Source organism: Xiphophorus couchianus, chromosome 15 (genome assembly GCF_001444195.1).
Source record: "Xiphophorus couchianus chromosome 15, X_couchianus-1.0, whole genome shotgun sequence".
NCBI lineage: Eukaryota > Metazoa > Chordata > Actinopteri > Cyprinodontiformes > Poeciliidae > Xiphophorus > Xiphophorus couchianus.
The window spans coordinates 20,747,531-20,769,709 of record NC_040242.1 but is presented as its reverse complement, the minus strand read 5'-3'; the positions used below and the strand labels follow the sequence as shown (position 1 = coordinate 20,769,709).

General features: G+C 39.8%; 2 protein-coding genes and 1 non-coding gene across 3 annotated transcripts; 1 reads left to right on the top strand and 2 right to left on the bottom strand.

Moving 5' to 3' along the window:
- The first annotated feature begins 643 nt into the window (after window positions 1-643).
- trnas-gcu (transfer RNA serine (anticodon GCU)) lies at window positions 644-725 on the top strand. Its single transcript has one exon. It is a non-coding gene; the product is annotated as a tRNA-Ser (tRNA).
- A 3,128-nt stretch (window positions 726-3,853) lies between these two features.
- LOC114158429 (protein FAM177A1) lies at window positions 3,854-5,450 on the bottom strand. Its single transcript, XM_028039906.1, has 6 exons — window positions 5,352-5,450; window positions 5,254-5,283; window positions 5,009-5,170; window positions 4,872-4,926; window positions 4,701-4,795; window positions 3,854-4,358 (listed from the first exon to the last, which is right to left on the bottom strand). The coding sequence occupies exons 2-6, from the start codon at window positions 5,275-5,277 to the stop codon at window positions 4,170-4,172; spliced, it is 525 nt and encodes a 174-aa protein (XP_027895707.1). The 5' UTR covers window positions 5,278-5,283; window positions 5,352-5,450; the 3' UTR covers window positions 3,854-4,169.
- A 907-nt stretch (window positions 5,451-6,357) lies between these two features.
- On the bottom strand, window positions 6,358-21,326 carry brox (BRO1 domain and CAAX motif containing). Its single transcript, XM_028039905.1, has 13 exons — window positions 21,217-21,326; window positions 20,617-20,750; window positions 16,149-16,255; window positions 15,212-15,308; window positions 14,975-15,070; window positions 13,318-13,390; window positions 13,064-13,169; window positions 12,642-12,731; window positions 12,010-12,095; window positions 11,823-11,904; window positions 10,533-10,683; window positions 9,543-9,702; window positions 6,358-8,704 (listed from the first exon to the last, which is right to left on the bottom strand). The coding sequence occupies exons 2-13, from the start codon at window positions 20,715-20,717 to the stop codon at window positions 8,621-8,623; spliced, it is 1,233 nt and encodes a 410-aa protein (XP_027895706.1). The 5' UTR covers window positions 20,718-20,750; window positions 21,217-21,326; the 3' UTR covers window positions 6,358-8,620.
- Between the last annotated feature and the right edge of the window lie 853 nt (window positions 21,327-22,179).

Here is a 22,179-nt window from a genome sequence, read left to right as displayed (position 1 = left end):
AGTGACCTCACAATTTTTGTAGCAACATTTGCTACATGCAGCAAATGTTGTATAATAACAGAAGCAGAAGGACATGTGTGTTCCTTCACATTTCCGGGCGATTTCCCAGTCACAAAAGTGAACTGGAACGCATTCCGAAGTCGGACTTCCCACTTGGAAAGAGGAAGCAACTCCGTCTACCCTGGTTCTGATTTGTAACGACGACTTGCATTTCAATAAACTGATGGAAACACGTTTTATTATAAGAAAAGCTTGTCTAAAATTAATTAAGCTACTTCCAGCGTTTGCAACTCCAAATTGAAGAAATTAAAAGCGGTGTCTGCTGATCGAAAAACAAAGTTTAAAACGATGTTTGCAAAAGGTATCGCGAACAGTGTCTACTATGCAACTGGAACGCTGTCAACCCGAGTTTTCACTTCAGAGGCAAACGAAACGCAGGTAAAAGCAGCTCCGGACCAGCCTAGCATTACCACAGTAGACTAGCATGCTAGCCGCTCCTGCCAGCTACATCTGGCTTAACTACGACAAAATGCAGAGTTTTGTCCAGGTTTATTCAGGAAAAAATAAATATAGTAACATAGAAAGAGGTAATATGCGGTCTGAATACTCAACACCGTCAATGTTATGCACTCGTTGCCAGGAGGACGAGGTGGCCGAGTGGTTAAGGCGATGGACTGCTAATCCATTGTGCTCTGCACGCGTGGGTTCGAATCCCATCCTCGTCGCATTCCAGTAACTTTTTTTTTTTGTGGCCTAAATCGAAATTTGATTTTTCCTTTTTTTCTCTCCATCCTTTAATCATTATTTGGACTCGACCTCTTGGTTGTATGAATGTACGTGTGATTTGCGCTAACCAGAGGTTCTGTTAGCAGTTATAAAAAGATACGGCCTGCACCTGTTCTTGCGTAATGCTTCTTATGACTTTTGTAGAAAGTCATATGAAAATCTACATCCAAGTCAAAACTATTTTTTAGAAAACTTTTAAGCTATTGTGCGGTCACATTTTCAAAAGCATGTATCAAAATTAACTGCTGTTAGTTCAGCTTGTTAAAGGGCGCCCTCTGCAGGCACAAAATCTGACTGTCACGGTCATTCCTAACAAAGTCCTAACAAATGACATCACGTCACCACGTAATTTACGTACGGCTTGCACGGATGTTCATGTACAGAGATGTTACCTAGATGCTACTTTGTCGCATTTTGCAACACACTGCTAATCCATTGGTGACATCCATCCATCCATCCATTTTCTGTTCACCCTTGTCCCTAATGGGGTCGGGATCCATTGGTGACAACAAATGATTAAATTTGCACTTTAAATTTCATAAGTGAGATTTGTTTATCAATCTGCCTTGATATGAACTATATGCATCATAAAACGTTTTCACCTTTCATCTCGGCGTTATGGAGGCATAGGTTACTGAGGAACAAAGATCTTCTATTCTATTTCTGCTTGGACGTCACCTTAAAATAAGTACTGATCAGTTTTAGTTGGTTTGATTAAATTTAGTATTTACCCGTTCCACTGTCCTCAGTTACATTCATCGGGTTTTACTGAGAACATAAAGCTACGAAATATACGGAAAACATCAGGCTGTACTCTCCTATTTATTGCAATTATGAGCATTTCCTGCGGAAGCCACAAGAGGGCGCTCACGTATCACAGGTAGATATGGAAAAGCCGTAAACTTGTAGGTTTATTTTCACAGCAGTCGCACCAACGATGAGCTAACAGAGACAAAATAAAGTTACTAAATATAAGAAGAAGATTTACATACGGGTATGACATTCTCATGGTCTGAGAACATTGACTAAAAACACAAAAGTTTTATATTAAAACAACAACAAAAAACTGCATTTATTTATATAGTTGCTTTCATTTAAACAGAAAATTTCAGGTTTTATCTAAACTGCTGCTAAAAAAAACCCTTAACATTATTCAAGTCATACAAAGGTTCTTAATGCATATTTGTTATTTTTACTCTAATACAGTTAATCTTACAGGACAAAGTTTGTTCAAATCCTCCCTCTGTATTCAAATATGAAAAATAATGTTTTGGGAATGTAAATATGTTAAGGTGCAGGCTCTCAGCTGCAGCATTTTTTTGAAAATTACATTTTTACTGGACCTGACCGAGAACTTTGTCAACACTGTCAGACAGAAATAAATTATAAGATTATTTTTTATAAACTTCTTAATGATAGTTTTACTGTCTGTGGTGTCTTAGTTCTTTTAATTGATGAATTCAGATATTTTACAGACAAAATGCCTAAGAAACAAAATGAATATTTCAAACAAAAAAACAACATAAACTCCAGGTGACAGCAGACAGAGAGCTGACGGTGGAAACGCTGCACATGAAATGACATTTAAGTTGAAGTAATTGCTGGAATGTTGTACAGCATGAAGAGAAAATGTGAAATAACCACAATTAGATTTTAATCAAATGAATATACACGACAAGATGTAGGAAAAGATTCTTTGAAATACATTGTGAACTAATTCAAATCTTTCTAAATCACACTTGGACTCTGAGATTGTGCAGATCCTTCTCTTTTCCTGCCCAGTGTAGAACACGCCTGTGACCTGCGGGAGATTTTGTCCATAGTGATAATATTGTACTTCTGAAAATTGATATTTTTTATTTATCCCTCTTCCACTCTCTTTCTCCATCGTTTCCTTTTTTTTGTAAACTCTTCCTTCAGCTCAGGCAGGGAGTACCCTATCCTGATACTCCCTGCTCTTTGTCTTCTGCTCCTCCACTGATAGCTTTTCTCTGGCCAATCTAGCCTGAAATACATACGATTCTACAATCGGAGCACTGTTCATCAAACACTTCCCTCAGGAAATAAATCACATCTTATTAATATTAAAGGACTAATAAAGTCATGTTAAATTTATACCATTAAACTATGCAAGTTGTTGAAAATAAACAGAAACATATTTGAAAAGAAAGACTTGACGCCATTTCTGTGAAACACATTAAAATGAGGTAACTGCACTCTTTTGTCAACACCATCACCAGGAGTCAAAAATCTGATGGTGAAACTACCTCCATTTATATGACGTTATTCTGAAGGAGGCCATGTTGCACCTCGAAATCTTTACAATATACCAAAGTTAAGCATTTATGTCACAAAACCTCATCAACATTTTGTAAATTGTCACTTGTGGTGTTGACACAATATGGTTGTGACGAACAACGTAGGAATAAAGACGAAGAAAAGACAAAAGAACAACATTAGCCTCTCTTAGCAAAGGAACAATGAGGAAGTGGTCATGGGGTCCTCAGAATTTCTGATGCCCTCCAATAATGCCTGATACTCAGGACACAATTTCAATTGAATTTGAAAACACATACAATGATTTTTAACTCCATGTATTGATACTTATGAAATTATTTATTTGAATATTTATATTTAGTTGTCAAGACATATTATGTTAGAATTCTTTGAAACTATGATAATGTATTGAGTTCTGCTCCAGGCTTTTACAGACACCATCCACCTTCTACAATGTTTAAAATAAAAAATACTCAGAAACACCATGAAAACATAACACTGTTGTGGTGACATTGCCAGGTTAGTTTATTCAGTTATTTGAAGAAGTTATATTTTGAATATATTTTATTCAAAGTATGTACTTTATCCAGCAGACATGTTCTGTCCCTCTTCTCAAGAATCAATAAATATACAAACTTATGCAAAAATACAGAGTAAATCTGGCTAAACATAGTAGAAGTTTCAAATGCTCACTGTGCATAGTAATATTGATATTAGTCAGGCCTGCCTACAGTCAGCTGTTAACATACTCATATTTTTAATTTCATATGATGAATTTGTCTTCCTCTTCTGCATTAAAAAAGTGGAAATAGTCTTATTGTTGCCAGCTGCACTCAGCAATAGGTTGGGGAGGGGAGGGGTAAATCTGTGCCATATTTTCTTTCTGCTCCTGACATGTAGAGAAAACATTGGACTCAGCAGCATTTCCTCTGGTATCTCCAGAACCGTAGGGATGCATTTTATGCAGTTCTGCCACCTACATCAGTTTCCTCAATGTCTTTGCTTCTCTCAAAACACATTTGCTATCATTAAACCATCAACCCAAAATCCACATTGCACATCAGGTGTTCACATTCCTCTCTATTTTCAGTCCTGCTGCTTTATGACTAGCTGTCCTCGTCGCGTTGATAGGCTCTGTTTTGGCATCCTTGGTGTTTGTGTCCATGTTTGTCATCACGGCTCTCGCCAGGATCGGAGGGACTGCCTACGCCTCCCGTGGCTCCATAGTGACCCCCTTCTAGCCCAGGGGAAAGGTGAGTGTCCTCTGCCTGGTCCTCCAAATGGTGACCTGTAATCTGTGAGAACGTCAGAAAGACTTGCAAGCACTGAAATACAAAGAATATTCTACATATGCTGTAAAATAACTTAAAAATCGTCTAAAAGTATCTGAGTACATGGGGTTAATGGAGCTGGACATAAGATACTAGACATAATCCTGAAAACATGATCCTCAGCATCATCACCGCTGTGTGGTTGTGACAGACCTAAAAACATTTGGTTTTATAAAGTATTAAATCAGATGAGCTGGATGCGGATTCACTGCTTCACAGCTACGCTCTACTGTGTGTCGGCCTATTGCAAAAAAAAATTGCGTTGCGTACTGATTAGATTTCAGATATTCCTGAGCTGCAGGTTACCTTCTGCTCACGATAATATCGATCTACCGCATATTGATATTTGGCTCCATTCAGCCCAAGAGCGCCGGCCAGTCTCTCGCCAAGGAAATCACAGGCTGGTTTTAGAAAGACAAAAAGCATCTCCTTTAGTCTTCCTGTCATTAGTCTGATGACTTTTGCGGCACTACATACCCAGCAGGGACATCCTCCCAACTAGAATGGCAACATTCTTGAACGACAGCCGGTTCTGAGTGAAGGAAGACACATCTATCACATGATCTACCACTTTTGACGTCAAAACAGATTTCGTCCTCTGAACAGATTCCCACCCTCCCCGTTGGTTCTGGGGTTCTGTGTGACTTCTGCTCCTCTGCCTCGTCTTCTTCAGAGTCCTCCAGCTCCAGACTTTCACCGCTGGAGAAGAAGACGATCCTCTTCTGCTTTTGCAAAGGTGGACCGTCAAACTCTGTCTCCTGGTCTTGTGGAGAAACCTGACGGATTAGAGAGATTTTTGCATAAACTTTTATTTCAAACTGAAACACCAAGAGTTGTTGTCACTTATTACACGACTCACGTCTTGCTGGCTGTCTGTGTTCATTCTTCAGGCGATAAGAGGCCCTGTCTTTATGGAGCGGTGTGGAATACCACAGCTGCACCGAGTGCATCGATCAGCGCCGAGTGTCTGTGAAGAAAAACCAACTGCAGGAAACCGGATGAGTCCTGAAACCTGAGGACAAACAGAGCGAACCTTAACTCATGACGAGAGCCGTCACTGCCCTCCTGTCAGTTCCTTCTTATCCCCAGGAGGCCGGGCTTAAAGCTGAGGAATGTCAGAGTTTACTGTCATGTCTATTTGCCAAACGTTGGAAACCTACTTTCTCACACACTACGTTTGAGTCACACCCTCTTTTATTCCTCACGGCATAAAAAAGGACTTACCACGGGGTCATAAAAGAATACAAGAGCAGGTTTTGGTTGTTAACATAAACCATCGGTCATTCCACTGTCAGCTGTTGCCCAGTGTGTGTTGTCTTCAGTTCCATTGTCGCCAAGATCCAGACACATTTGTGGCAGATATCTGATGATTTTATTCATGCCTCACTCTCCGCTATGCTGCCGACGTCTCAACAGTTTGTCAGCAGAGAAAACAATACATTGGATATTAACTCAAATGTGAAGGATTCTTACAGCTCCAACCAAGACCTCTGCAGGGCAAATCAGATCACAACCTTGTTTTTCTCTGCTCTGAATGTACAATATAGTGTAGTTCACTCACTTCTATAGGAAGCAGTGAGTAGTTCGCTTCTTCCTTTTCTTTTTCAAACAGGAAAGTAGCGGTAAACTATTTTTCTCTTGTCGTCCTACTATTGACTACTTGTTTTCTTGCTTTTAAAAACCAGTTTGAAATAAATAAATAAAATTAACCACTTGGATGCAACTGAGAAATAAATCTATTAGAAACATACTATAATAGTGCACACTACAGTGGGGGTCGGAAAGTAAATCCAGGTAGCATTTTCAGAACTACTACTACTTTACTGTACTATTGCGTAATATTATACCATCACTTTAATATCCATTTAAATGTCATAAAATATCTCAACCAATATAATTATGAACAAAACTTACATTAAGACTGCACTAAGATGTGCAATGACAACACGTTACAGACGGCAACTTTTCTGACTGATTTAATACCACATGGGTTACATTTTACATGAAGGACACCACATGAGGAGGAGGAAGAGGAAGAAAAGGAAGGTGTTCACACTTCAGCAGCGGTGTGGCGCCCTCATGAAGAATGGATGCGCACAATTAGCACCGGGCCGACGCCTGCGGCACCTCAAGAAGCTAAATCCGGTGCTCCAAGTGCAACGAACTACATGTCTAAACCAGCTCAACTTTAAAATCTGCTGAGTAGAGAGGTTCCAATGTGCTATGAATACAACAGGGTGGGTTAGGTTGATGCATGGAAGCAGCTTTATACAGTCTATACAAGTTTCCAGCGGTTTCTAACTTACTGATTTAGATTTCATTGTCAAAGCGGGCAGAGGTCGGGCAGAGGTCGGACAGCGGCGGCGACTCCGGTGAAGCTGCTCTGCAGGAAGATCTAAAACTACTGCGGAGGCAGATTCTGCTGCTTCTGTCTCTTAGAGACACTCAGGACTACATGATGACCCAGTCTAAAACATACCATGTCTTTGTGGCATTCACATTTACAAAGTTACATTTTCAAAGAAAAAAAGGTAGCATAACATGACAACCGATTTGAGTTAAAACAATTTTTCCTCCTGCTTCGAAAAAATTCCCCCCATTCTACATTGCCATATTGTTGCCGCCAACACTTTGTAGTATTTTGAAACACAGCCGGAAGGAAAATTATAGAAAACACACAACCCAAATAAATTAGTAGTAGTTTGCTTATTGCAGGGCATCGACGTTGATCTGCTCTAACAGTACGTGCTTCTGTTAGCATGCTAGCTAGTTTTAGAAAGAGTGATGGGTTCAGTGTCACTGTTTATTTTTGACTTGTCATATAACTTGAATTGATATTTTTACTGGCTTTAGGTGTTCCTTACATTAGAAAGCTGGAGGTTGAACAATTCTGGATACTTTTCTAGTTGTTCTTATAGTAACCTCTTTTAAGCTAGCCGTGCGTAGGGAGAACTCTGAGATTGCTGCGTATATTCTTTTACATCTCTCTCTACAAGGACTTTAAACTGTAGGTATAGTTGAATAGAAGATGTTGCCGACTGTTTAATACGGTGATATCAACAACAGACCATCGCCGCTCAGTTCAAACCTACAGAACAAGGTGCCTACTATAAACAACAGCTACTGAGAAGGTTGCATGGTTAGCATTGTATGCCGAGTTCTAATATCCATCAGAAACATTGCCTTCCAGCTGCACTGAACTCTATACTAAGTGTTAGATTGTCTCCTATAATGTTCGAGAACCAAAACATATCAAACAGGCTCACGTGTGTGTCTGAGTTTTGTCACCTCAATGTAATATTTAGCCATATCCAGCAATAGTAGGGTCTCCTTAAAGGAACAGTACATGTAGAAAACAGCTTAATGTCACATACAAAAAAGAGAAACCACAATACATGTGATCTAAATCAAATAAATCATCAACAGCTACAGCTAAAACAAAGTAAATTCACCATCAATACACACAGTCCGGTGTCTCTTGGATTTCTTGTCATTATAAATGATTGAATAATGTGATAGTGGGAAAACCTCTCAGCTCAGATACTCTGTATTCAGGTAGTACTCTGAAGGATTGTACGTATGCTTTTCCTCAGTCGGGATAAGTTATACCTGTAGTGATGAATATTCCAAACAAACGTTTCATAGTTGGAGTGCAATAAGTGCTTTTCTTCGGGTTGAAATTCTGGATTGTGTTACAGAACCGAACACATAAAACTTGTTTCTCCTCCTGCAGCTCATAGGTCAGGATGGTTTGGTCCACCCATCTGTCTCCTATTAACCGGTTTTGGAGAATTTACTGTCTTGGGTAGAGTGAACTGCGTATGGTAAAAGTTCTTATCCCAAAACAAGCCACAATATTCCCGTTCGACAACACACACGGTAAACACACTTGCTGCATGTCTTCAATTTAACTCCAGAGGAACATCAGATGGGATGGGCTTTCTATTCTTTTCTTTTTCTTGGACTAGTGCTTCAACTTGCCATCTTTTGCAGGTTTCAGCACACGCACATTGTGGGCCTGCCTATCATACCGTCTGGAGCAGATTTTACACGAGTCAGATTGTTCTGGTAGTGGATCACATCCAAATATAAAGAACATGTTTCAGCATGAATGTAAAATACCATGGATTAATAGTGGGGGGGGAAAAAGTCGATGGAGGAAGATAAACAGATGCTGTCTTTATAAACGATGTTTCTTCAGCATGGTTGATGCAAAGATGGAGGCTCTAGGAGAGAACACAGCCTGTGTCCTTCTGGGGCTTCAAATCAGGCTCCTTCACCGGCTTCACCTCCTCTTCCTTGGGCTTGGCCTGGTGGGACAGTAGAGCACAGTAAGACATGAACACTGTATGAGGTCAGCTTTTAATAAAAGCTGTTTAGCATGTCTGAATCAAGCCGTATTAGCATAACGTGACTTGAAGCTGCAGTATAAAATTTTACAAAGATGTGTTTTGTACATATTTCTCAAAGCTGTTAATGTCATGACAGCGTAATGTGAGACGGACAATATGTGAAATACTCCCTGCCATCTGCAGAAATACACCACTACCAATCAGAGCAAAGAGGATCTTAACACTGTCAATCATACTCATGTACACACTCCTTAATTTGCTAATGGCGGAGAAACTTCTGCCATCATCAGTGGCTATGCTAACTACCCTTAGCTATTCATGACAGACTCCGTTGTGTGAAACCAGCTGTAGCGTAGCAGAAAGATGTTGAAAATGGGAATTTGTTCTCAATCAACTTACCTGGTTAAATAAAGGTTAAATAAATAATAAAAAGCACAGAGGAAGGGATGAAAAGCATGTACACGAGGATGATTGTCAGCGCTAATACCCTCCTTTTGGCTCTGATTGGTTGTTTCTGACCGAGCTGTACATTTCTGCGGATGGCAGTAGGACGACATGGCAACGACACAGGAGCATGATTTTTTCACAAATTATCTGTCTCATCTACTCTCAGAACATAGTGATAAGAGTTTCAACAAATATACAAAGTATATATATTTTTCTTTTTTTACAAACGTTTCCTACTGCACCTTTCAAGACTAAAGAGTTCTAATGATGTTGGAACAAAAACACTAGCGAGGCTTTTATAGACCAGTATTAGTAGATTACTGCATGGATTCATAAACCGACGGCACACCTTGTCATTTTTGGCTCCCTTGGTGAGGTCGAAGGTGGCGTAGACCTCAGGAGTGCACTGCTCACTGAGGGGCGGCAGCTCGAAGGGGACCGGCTCCGCCAGACCGTAGCTGGCCTTCAGCTCCAGCTGGGGAGGCTCAGCAGGAACCTTATGGAAGTATCTGTGGGACAACATCCGGAAGAACATTAAATAAACAAAAAAAAACAGGAGGACTTCTCAGCTCACATCTCACATTCTTCTCAGCTGCTTGCTACTGTAAAACTGACTAACGTTCAATCAGCTGCTGTGACAGTGCAGTTATGACCAAGAGTATCCACAGCAACAATTGTTAAAACACTAACATTGTGTTTTCCAATGTCTTCAAAGATCTATTGAAGATATTTTAGAAGTTTTAAAGACTTTTATGAGCAAATACTAAGAAAGAATATTATACCCAAGTTAATACACTGCTCAAAAAAAATAAAGGGAACACTCAAATAACACATCCTAGATCTGAATGAAAGAAATATTCTCATTGAATACTTTGTTCTGTACAAAGTTCCATTTGCACAACAGCAGGTGAAATTGATTGTCAATCAATGTTGCTTCCTAAGTGGACAGTTTGATTTCACAGAAGTTTGATTTACTTGGAGTTATATTGTGTTGTTTAAGTGTTCCCTTTATTTTTTTGAGCAGTATATAATTGAATGATTTGATGGACAATGCTACTGATGTAAGAGGGATGAGTGTAAAAAGAAGTTGATATTTCTATCCACTCCTTTGAACGTGTAAATATACATTGCTGTTCTTTTGTTTGAAATTCTGTTTCTTTGTATATAACTTTTTATTCTTTTATTGTGCTACATTTAATAAACTCAAACTCAAAATGTAACAGGGTTCTCTGGTTCATGTCAGACAGAGGTGTTTCAACGACAAACCACCAGAGAGCACTGCAGCTGAGTCAGCAGTAAAATGTGCGCGCAGGTGTGTGTGTGTGTGTGTGTGACTCACATGAAGCCGTTCTCTCTCTGGCACTTCTCCAGCGTGGTTTTAATGAGCGCGCCCAGCTTGAGGAAGAACAGCTGCTCTGACGGCTTGGCCGTGGTGCCGGGCCCTTTGGTCTGACGGTACTCTTTACACAGTGCCTCCGCACGGGAGTAACCTGAACACACACTGTGTTAAAACCCACAACATACAGGGAGCACAGCGTTGTCGGGGAGGAAAAGACCTCTCACAACTCATGACTGGATGTGTACATAACAGGGCAGTATGATGGAAATGTTTTATTCCCTCTAGAAAAACATATCTGGAGTGTCGCCTTGATTCTTTCATGCATGTCCTTTAGTCTCCCATGGCAACCATTCGGCTGTGCAAAACATCTGGCTGGACCTAGCACGAATTTCGAGGCGGTTTCAGAGCTTAAGCCCTCCCCTCTGACTCCCCGCTCAGCTCCTTCAGACTAGAGGCAGCAATTATCAAACTCCTTGTGGAACTACCTCTCTGCTGAGCTCATTATAGGAGCTACTTCTCAGTGAAAGCTCCTTCACTGTCCATTTTTAAAACCCGTCTGAAAACTTACTTTTATTCATTGGCTTTCAACTCATCTGAGCCTTGATTTTACTTCATCTTTATTGGTATTGATTATATCTGATTAGTTGTATTGTTTTATTGTGTTTGGAATTTAGTTTTTAACTCATTATTGTGTGCTTCGCTTTGTTCCTCTATTTTTATCATTTCTTTTATCTTATTTATTACTGATAAACAAGATAAAAAATTATTTTATCTTATTTATGAAATAAATAAGTCAAAGCACACAGCTTTGTATCAGCAGTGTGCTTTATAAATAAAGTTGATGAAAAACATTTTTAAAGGGTTCATAAAGGAGTCGTGTTGTGACGAGTTCCTGAAGGCGGACTTTCAAAAAGAGCAGGAGTTCTTAAAGCAACAGCGGCCCATTTACAAGGTTTTAGATTATGAAGTCAAATATCTTTGAAGTCAAATTTGATAAATATAGCAACAGACGGTAACAGTTACTTAATTTAGCTATCAAATGGTGCCATGTGCCTGGAAAATACATAATACTGCCCCTTTAAATACACAGAGGCAGGAAACAAGAAGCAAACACACAGGAAGCACCTGTGGCATCACTGGCAGTCATTCGTTCTGACTCAAGTGGAGAGGAAACGCCGCAACATGCAGCTCACCGACACATGATGGCATGTGTAAAGTTACAGTATAACATCTCTAAGGTCACAAACAGCGTATGCTCTCAATAAAGCACAGTACGAAAGAAGCGCGTACATTTTTCGGCCTCCTGTAAGGATCTTATAGACTCTCCACATTTGTCGCTGGCCAGCAGCGTCTGGCCGTGGTAGCAGAACGCCTGCAAAGGAAAGCAGAAACCGTTGGGACCTTTCATGGTTAAACGTGTTTTGCTTTTGTTTTTTGTTCCCATCCAAAGCGAAGCTGCAAATGTGTGTCAGCTTACATAAGCCATGTAGAAGTACTGCTTCAGCTGCAGATACTTCCTCCACTTGCTGCTGCACTCCGGCTCCAGGGTGTTCAGCGTGTGGTCTGCACCAGCAGATAAAAACAAGGTTTTACCACAAAACTATCAGAGTAACAATAAACCCACAGGATCAAATGTTAGAAACATTTTACACTACCAAACAATATGGCCGTGTAAAATGCCATATTGCCATTTTTTTGTTTTTTTTTCTGTCTAAAAGGTTGCAAAATACAGCGACAAAGTTGCCAAGTTATCAACAGTGGGGTTACTATTGGCAACCACACGTGCCAGATGTGCAGATATCACCGAGTGGGCAGGCAACTTACCTAATATGTGAAAGAATCTGTAATTTTTTAATCTACAGTATATTGACAAATTACTGACTTAAAACAAGTTTATATAAGTTGCTAAAATGTTACTTTTAAATTAACGTTTTCGTATTTCAAGTGTGCTAAGATATTTTAACTAAATAAGACTTGGTAAGACTTTGTGTTTTTGCAAAGCGCAAGGAAAATGAACTTAAAACCCTTCCGAGGTGCTGATGTCTCGTTTTAAATATGCAGTTTTTTTGTTTGTTTGTTGTTTTTACCTGCTGGTATAAAAACACTGACCAGCTTTCTGATAGAAGTTCGCCGTCTCAAAAGCCAAAGCTGCAATCAGGGAGGCGTTGTGCTTCAGCTCAATGGCTCTGGCAATCGTCACTGGAAAAATTTAACTGAATGTTAGATTTTTAAAAGTCAGTTCTGTTTAAAATGATTCAGCACAACACTAAAAACTTACATATTAAAAAAAAATTAAATAGAGAAGAGTAAAATGTTGGAATTAAACGAGATGTGACTAAAAACTAACGGCATTCACTTCTTTCACCCTCTCACACACTTAAGTACTATAGTTGTTTTTTATTTTATGGTCAGACAGATAAGATTAAGTTTTATTTGTTGTTAAAGAAACATTGTGTTATCAAGTTTGAGATGCAGTCCAAGTAATTAAAGGTCAGGCTTTTTATCTCCCTGGTGATTTAGTCCAACGGTACCTTCCTGTGCCTCGGCTTGGCACTGGATGATATACGCGTCCATCACTCTGGGCTCCAGGTCTCGGCCCTTTTCAGCCGGGGTGATGAGGCGGGGAACGTGGACCTCCTATGGGAGAGATACAAAAACTTTTTTTTTATTTTTAATTTACAGCTCATTGATCTGTCACGTGTCCGCTTTCAGAAATATGCAGACTTGGTGCCGAGATCTAGCAGCCAAATGTTGGAAGTTTAAACTCGCGGTGCAGCCGCTTCACCTTGAGAGTTTTGAAGATTCCAGCAGCAACCTTCAGGCTCTTGTGAACGTCCTTGGCTTCGGGCTCTGTTATGCTTTTAGAGAGGCAAACATGGCCGTCAGTATGCTACAAGAATATCCTCGTCATTTTCTGTGTGGTCAGTTGGCATATTTGGGTGACTAGGGGAACAAACTGTCAGCTCAAAACAGTCAACAAAAACACAACCCAGGCAGTTTATTGCTAATCTCACAGGTTTAAGTCAGAAACAACATTTTGTTCATCAATAATTAATTTCAAACTTTTTAACAGTAGCATATCCATTTTTTTCCCCTTGTGTGAAGTTCTGTTTGCATTTTTTCCACTAAAAAACAAAAACAATCAGCGACAACAGTTTTACTGCATAGATCCACTCACTGGCCACTTTATTAGGTACATCAGTTCAATTGGTTATTAACATAAAACGCTGAATTAGTAAATAACCCCGCATCAACTCAGTGCATTCAAGCATTTAGATAACTTCCTGAAGTACAAACTAGATATGGATGAAAGACCATTCAACTGATCTCAAAAACATACCACTAGTTGAAATTTGAAACACACAGGCTACAGCAGCAGGAGACCGCTCACCAGGTTCCATTTCTGTCAGCTCAGAAAATTAAACACAGGCCACACTTCCCTCAAAACACCAGAACTGGACAATGTTAGTTAGCTTGGATAAACATCGTCTGGTCCGACCAGTCTGGATTTCAGCTGCAACATTCAGTTAGTCAGAATCTAGTGTTAAAAACATGAGAACACAGATCCATTCTGCTTTGTATCAATGATTCAGATAGTGATGGCGGTCGAAGGATGTGGGGGATATTTTCTTCTCACACTTTGGTGCTTTATCATCCATCCGGTAGTTGTCGCTTACTACTTGCACCATCAGGGTAATAGTAGATGCCACAAAAATAAAATGGTGTTTTGGATATGAGAATAACCTTATCTGTACTTCAAAAACTTTATTGTCTGAATGTCATGAAGACTTGGGGTGTTTTCCCGCCTGATAATCTGGTAGAATGACTTTGACTGGGGAACAAAGTTGGAACGTTTGTTCCGTTTTCACCCACTGTGATGTGTTTTCACACTGAACTGTGTCAAACAAACCTGTTCCCCCCTCGCCTTGTAGTGGTGGCGCGACACCAAGAACCACTGAAGGAAATTAAAAGCCTCTGAAGAAGACACTGAGCACAACCTCCTTCTTCACGAAATGTGAATAAAACTGAAGCAGCGTCAGATTTTAGCAGGCGGAGGATTTTTCTTTTGTCTTTGGTAAAAGACTATAAACCTTTCCATTCGCTAGCGCTAGGCAAACGCAACAGAGTTCACTTCAACCAAAACAAGACCTAGGTTTGTAGGCAGACCAGAGTTAGTTTTTTTGAGAGTTCCTTCCCAAACAAACTGGACAGTCCAGACAAACAAACTAGAGTCTGATTAAAGCAGGCTAAACAGGGCTAGTGTGAATGCACCCATAGGGTGTTTTACTGAAGGCAAAAGGGGTTTTAACGCAATACTAACAGGATGTACCTAATAAAGTAGCCAGCTAGTGAACAGACTGCTTAAGCAACACTTAAGCAATAATACAGAGTTGCAAAAACTTGTTTCTTTTACATGCTAGAAAAGCAACAAAGACACTTACTTTTCCTTCCCAGCTAGTCTTGAGGCAAACTTGGTGTACCAGACGGCTAAATTGAAGGCCATAGAGACCAGCTCAAAGACGGCATCCTGCTGGGCACTAACAGCAGGCCAAAGAGAAACCAGGAGTTAGGATTTCTACAAAACAACAATCTGAACATTATGTCAATCAGATCAGGTTAACTCTGTCCACAAGGGGCCTCAAAACCACCACAGCTTCCTCAAAGATGCCGTTTGATACCTTGGGATGTTTCCTTGTAAAGTGTCGGTCCACTTAAAGTTCTGGATGAACCTCATCTTGTTCTCCTGTGTAGTTCCATCCAGGGACGAGATGAGGCCTGTTGGTCACGGCACAACAAACACTGAAGACGTTTGGTAGGTGCAAGTTGAAGAATGAAATACAAGGGTGCTTGTTGGGTAGCATCTGGCAATTTTGCGTCTCTGCCATTTCGGTTGTGTAGTAACTGGCTTTTCATATGCAAAGGATAACAACCCACATTGACAATAGTCTGCTGTAAGGAAATGGTGTTATATGAATAAAATAAATACGATCTACAAGAAAATTATCATATTTTAAGCAGTAAATCAATTAAGCACATGATAAATTAAGACGAGCTAATAGAAATTTTTTATTTGTACAATTTATTGTTACGTGCTCTATCTTTCTACCAAAAAATGGATGACAAAAGTCTTCAGTCTGGTGCTTTGGTCTCAACTAGTCCTTTTTTGAAAGACTTGATAATTCATTTTATTTCTTGTTTCTGTTGCTTTCTTTATTTATTTACTTATTTTGGATATTGAAAATGTCTTCCTGGTCCAGCGTTAAATATTTGTTAGAATTTCAAGTTTATTAATCTTTCAGAATGTGTTCTTGCATTGTTATGCCATTATCATTAAGCTGCTTGAAAATGGTCTCAAAACCACAATATAATTGTTTATGGCAATGACTTCTTGGACAATTTATTGTGCAGCAAAGTTTGATACTGTTACACAGCTATATGAAACAAAAATTACGATTAGAGTATTTTTACAGTTTCTTATAAAAAAGAGAGAGAGAGAGAGAGCCAACATGCAACGTTGAAAGGCATAAACAGGCCTCTGTGCTTATTTCCTTTCAATAACTGTCCGTTTATAGAAAAACGTGCTGAAAACAACATGGCCGACGTGAGTGCACTTGCCTTGCAGCAGAGAGAAGTACGCATCCGAGGCGTTCTTCAAGATCTCCGGGGTGCAGGTGGAGTCGGTGAACATCTCCAGCAGCCTCGCTCTGGTCGTCCTCAGGTCACTAAAATCATCACACGGACAGAAATCAGCTGACGATGTTGTCGCTCAAATACCAACAGACTTTTGTTCAGAATGAATAACCGATTGAAATTCTATGTTTGACATCTACGATCAATTGTGACTGAATTGAAAGGACTTTTTTTTTTTTTTAAAGTGCCTCAGGAAGACATTTGTTGTGAATTGGTGCAATAGAAATAAACCAAATTTAATTGATTTTTAAAAATGTACAAAAAATACTAAGAAGCGCCAGAATATGGGTCAGTTTCCACACCGTTATGAAACACCTGCTGTACCAGACCTGGGCTGGTCTGAGGCTCACGATGGTATGATAACCTGAAGTAAAAATAGAACAGCTTGACTGATGATGGCATCATCACTACTCTTTTTAAAACAAAACTGCATTACATGATTGATTTCTATGTAGAACAGCTCTCCAGCTAGCGTGTTAGCTTACCGGTTGTGGTTTTCAAACAGTGCTACTTAATAAAAGTGATGGATGGCTCTTCTTTAGGTCCCAAACTATGACCGTCTGCTTTTTGCAACTGGAAATATTTTATCTCATCTTTATACTTGGTAAAAGCAAAGTCAAAGTAATCGCCACCTTTCAGCTACCTGAAGTGCTCAGTAACAGGTAGGGGAGGGGCAACAAAGCAATATTCTATGCTCCAAGTGAGGAAAAGTTGTTGTTACTTTTTAAAAAGATGTCTTCTACTGACACCATCCGTTAAATCAACAACACTTTTTTTTATCACATCAGATTATTTATCTTTCAAAAAATATTAGGACTATTATTTTATTATTATATACTATTATTTATAATTTTCACTGTCATTTTCCCATTGACTTCCATCACCAAATGAAGAGGATTCAATTACTTGTGGTTGGGTTTTTTTATTCAAATTATTTCTGGTTAAAACCTCAACAGGCAGTGATAAAGGGTGCTTTCAGAGCGGATTACGGGGACATTAAAAACGCCTTCCTTATTTTGCGATCCAGCTTAATGTGTGTGAATGTAATAGTTTCTTTAAAGCTGCGAGTCTTGATGAACAGCAACACAGGAGCATCTGAAGGCGTCCGTGTTGATATGATGAGAGACAGAAACAGGAAACTGTGAGCTGCTCCTGGTAGAGCTGAAATGAGCCGTCTGTGTTTACAGGATCGGTACAGATTGAGCCCTTTGGGTATAAATCTGGATCCTCCCACTTCCTTTCTGAACCGCCCGGCATGGTGTAGATCGGTCCCCTTATCTCATGTTTACCACAGTGTTGAGGATAATGTTGGTAATTTGCTACAATGATGCTGGATAAGCAATATGCAAACTCATAAAATCTGCAACATTAGTAGACAATTGTTGCCTTCTAAAAAATCCTCACATTAAAGCTGCTATATGTGACTTTTATAAGAAATATATATATATATATATATACATATACCGTATTTTCCGCACTATAAGGCGCACCTAAAAACCTTCAATTTTCTCAAAAGCAGACAGTGCGCCTTATAATCCGGTGCGCCTTATAAATGGACCAATATTGAGCCACAACAGGTCTCGCAACTACGGTAAGCAGCCGCCGACTTCATTTTCCCCCGTGGAAGAAGAAACGGGAAAGCAGACGCCGACTTTATTTTCCCCGTAGAGGAAGAAACGGAGGAAAGCAGACGCCAACTTCATTTCCCCCGTAGAAGAAGAAACGGAGGAAAGCAGACGCCAACTTCATTTCCCCCATAGAAGAAGAAACCCGTAGAAGAAGAAACGGGAAAGCAGACGCCGATGCAGCCAGCAGTGCAAGCTGGGTTTTGTGTAAAGACCCCAAAATGGCTCCTATTAAGAGACACGCTTACAACGCAGAGTTTAAGCTCAAGGCGATCAGTCACACAGTAGAACACGGGAATGGGCTCTTTGCACCTGCCGCGCTGACGTCACAACCGCAAGCGCAAATGCGGCTCTCTTTTTTTGCTTTGAGTTACCATGACAGCTAGAAAAGACAAAGTCTTATTTCAGACGCAAATAAAACAATACTATGAACATTGCTGTCTTCCTAATATAATGGGCTTTTAAGTTTTCATGGATTTCCAAACGATCCTGAATTAAGAAGACGGTGGCTTGTAAATATTCGTCGCTACCAGTTAAAGCTAACGCCGCACAGCAAAGTTTACAGCCTTCACTTCACTCCGGATCAACTTCTTCAGCCTAAAGCAGAAGGTAAAGGAGCCTCCTGTGTTATTTCCATGGAATCACTTCTGTATTCAGCCTGAATGATCGAGTTTATGGGAACAAGAGAGCAGACCAGAGCCAGACAGCCGAGCTACTGATCCGCCTGTACAAACCGCTGTGAACGCCGTCCTGCTTCACAAGAAACATGCAAAACTAATAAGCGAAGTAACACGGAAACCTTAAGGAACACGGCCATATTTTTCTAAAAGCAACAACTCTTAACCTGAACAGTCAGCTGAACTAGAACTCCGACACCAGAGCTAATGTTAAGCTATGGGCTCGTTGTGCTTCAGAAGCAAAAAGCCTGAACCGTAAAATCCCCGTTACTTGGTCTCTGACACTAACGACAATAAACCACGTAATATACTTGAACACAAGGTAAAAACATTGTCCGTTAATGAATGATGAAAGATGTTTAGATACTTAAATAGCACATTTTTACAAGAAAAATGTCCGGCATAAGCTAAAGCTAATGTTAGCTACAAAGTTTAAAGAAAGTAAAACTCACCTTCGTATCTGTGTATAACGAGGTGAACATTTTAAAACCTTTCTTCAGCTTACTTGTTGGGGCTTGGGATCGATGTTCATCATTAAGCTGAGGTGCAAAGAGCCCATAGAGCAGCAGCGAGAGAATTTAACATGAACAATCAATGGTGCGGAAGTGGAGGAAGCAACAGCTGTTCATTTTGGGAATGAACGGAGTTTTCAGAACGCTGGTTTGTAATCTATTAATAAAGTTTGACTGACCTATCTGACTATTTTGTCGACATTCCCTTTATCGCAGTTCCATCTAACGGATGCATAACATAACCCCAGCCTCTACTGTAGCGTCTATTCTATGCGCCTTATATTGCGGTGCGCCTTATATATGAAAAAAGTTTTAAAATAGGCCATTCATTGAAGGTGCGCCTTATAATGCGGTGCGCCTTATAGTGCGGAAAATACGGTGTGTATATATATATATATATTTTTAAACATATTTCTTGAAATTCTTACTATATCCTGACAGATTGTTATGAGAGAGATCATCTGTGAAAAAGATTCATCTCCTCCAGCTCCTTCCGGTGCTAATATTTCCATATGGAGAAATGCACCGCTCCCAACCAAAACCAACCAATCAGAGCCAAGAGGAGGGTCTTAGCGCTGATATTCATCCTTGTGTACTCGCTGCTAAATGTGCTAATGGCAAAGAAACAACTTACTGCAACATAAAAATTGATTATCCGCTGTCAAAGGTGGCTGTGTTACCTTGTAATGATGATAACACGCGACATTCATGATAGACTTTGGTGACAGGAAAAAACTGCAGCTTAGCAGAGACCAAACAGAGAAAGGGACAAGGAATGAGCAGCGCCACACAAGATTGTAATTGTCAGCACTAAGACCCGGCTCCTGGCTCTGACTGGTTGTTTCTAGTTAGTAGTGGGAGTCTGTCCGTCTCATACCATACTGTAACAACATGGTGATAGTTTCAACAAATATGTAAAATGTACATAATTTTATCTCAAAGTTACACACGGTAGCTTTAAAACTGTGGTGATGACACGTCCAGAACATGTTGTGCAGCCCCAACATGGGCCGATACAGCCTGGGAACCGAGTCGACAAACCATTTCAATTTGACACCAATCAAACCCTGTTGAACACTTATACCTGTCACTTTTCTCCTGCTTGAAATACATCTTGTTTATTGCTAAATGTTCCCTAATGTTTCCATTTATATTTCTAGAATTGTGGTGCTCTTAATAGCTGTTCCATTAGTTCTGATTTGTTCTTTTGTAACCTTTCTTCATCTTTTTTTTTTTTTGATTGAGGTGCTACGTTTGTACAATTATTCCCTTTAATATTTTTGAATTGATGTCCCACCACTAACAATTATTACAGTGAACTGATAAACACTTGCATCTTTTTGTCGTTTTTGTTTTTGCTTTTTTAACCTGGTAGAAATCTTACTGTTATGTCTGTGTATCTTTCCGTTTTCTGTAGTATTTTACGTCCATATTGAGTGTGCTGCCACATTGAGGTGGTCAGCCCACATGTATAATCAAATCAACCCCAGAGTGTTGAATATTAAGTCTAACAGTAACCAGCCAGAGGAACATGTTCGGTGATGACGTTGCTGTTTCAGCTGGTGAACATTAGACTTACTTGCATATCTTGTTGGCAGCCGGGCTCCCTGCCACTCCATAGAAGTTAAAGGACACCGGCGCTGTTGCCTTCAGCGGGTTTCTGTGAAACCAATGGGCCATTATGTGGAAAGGGGCACACCTGCAGAGGGAAGGCTACAACACAGTGACAACAGGTTAATGACACCGACACGCTTGCTGTGTGTCTAGGATAGAGACTAGCTCGTAAACAGCTCGTCTCAATGATTATTTCTCCAACACGCGACATTTGTAAGCGAATGAGAAGGGTTCCTACGTCACTTTTACGACGTCGTGGCTCCATCTCACCGTGTTAGCATTCTGATAAAACGCCTTTCACGTCAGTTCAAACATACTTCAAATCGCAGGAAGACCCACACTATTGTCCCAGTCGTGGACTGCGACTAAATATGTTATTTTGCCTACTACATAAAGACAAAAGTCCATGACGTCAGCTAACAGAGAGCAACCACAGCTAACTGGCTAACTGGCTAAATGTACAGCCGCAAGCAGGAATAGTTCAGTAGGGCAAACACAGAGTTATCAGATGGCTTTATAAATATACACCAACTGGTCTGAATGTAGCTGAACTTCGACTGTTTACCTGTCAATGCGTGGCCGTAGGTTAGCGATTTGGTTGCCTGGAAAGTCTGACAGTGACAACTAACTCACTTCCGGAAATAAACACGAAACAGGGGCGGACCAATGAAAACGGGCGCTCTTGTCACGTGGCATACTGGAGAAAAAGCAGTTCAGCTCTTGACTCACTGTTGGGGGTTTCTGTGCGGCTTTTGACATGTAAAACACGACACGCAGTGCATTTCTTGTTGGACAGGAGTTTTGCTTGCAACAGTTATAATTTTAAGAGCTTCTTCCTTTTCTAGCACATTAAACATACGTCATGTAATAAATGTAGCTACAGATATTGTGCTTCTAACATTAGTCATTATCTTCTATTGACAAAAGATTAAACTAAATATTGTGTTCATGAATGATTGTAAAAAAAATAATCTGTCTATAAACTGAAGCCAAACAGATAAATCTTGCTGAGCTGCATGATCCTTGTTTTATATTTTATAATTTCACCTTTTAACCAACTAGGCACATACAGTATGTAACCATAGTCTGTATGGTTATTAATTTCAACATAATTACTAGTTTTGCATATTTTGATCATCCACATTATCATACACACTACAAATAGCCAATGTTTGAATTCACAAAATTGAGTTGCTCTGTTTCTATATTGTTTCAACAAAACATTTTTCTCTCAGCACCACACTCACAATTCAACTCACACCAGCGTTCTACGTTAATCGGAACTTGTTTGGATTTTTTCCCCCACTCATTTTTTGTGCTTACGATCCTCCCTTTTCTTGATTTCTCATGTTGCCACAAAAAAGCACGGTTGAGCTGTAGAGCTGAAACAATTAGTCGGATTAATCATGATGAATCGATTATAGAAATAATTGTCAACTAATTAAGTAATTGATTAATCACCAGCTGGAGAATACTGATGCAAAAAACCGGCATTTTACTGAAAAAAAACCTATATATTCAGATTTGG

What these genes read in the sequence shown, in the direction of transcription:
- LOC114158429 (XM_028039906.1), bottom strand. Translation starts at nt 5,277, where the DNA reads ATGAACACAGACAGCCAGCAAGAC. An exon ending in ACACAGACAGCCAGCAAGAC is followed by an intron (nt 5,171 to 5,253) that starts GTGAGTCGTGTA and finishes CTAATCCGTCAG; the next exon opens with GTTTCTCCACAAGACCAGGA. An exon ending in GATATTATCGTGAGCAGAAG is followed by an intron (nt 4,359 to 4,700) that starts GTAACCTGCAGC and finishes ACGTTCTCACAG; the next exon opens with ATTACAGGTCACCATTTGGA.
- brox (XM_028039905.1), bottom strand. Translation starts at nt 20,717, where the DNA reads ATGGCCCATTGGTTTCACAGAAACCCGCTGAAGGCAACAGCGCCGGTG. An exon ending in TTACAAGGAAACATCCCAAG is followed by an intron (nt 15,071 to 15,211) that starts GTATCAAACGGC and finishes GCCTGCTGTTAG; the next exon opens with TGCCCAGCAGGATGCCGTCT. An exon ending in CTTACAGGAGGCCGAAAAAT is followed by an intron (nt 10,684 to 11,822) that starts GTACGCGCTTCT and finishes GTGTGTGTTCAG; the next exon opens with GTTACTCCCGTGCGGAGGCA.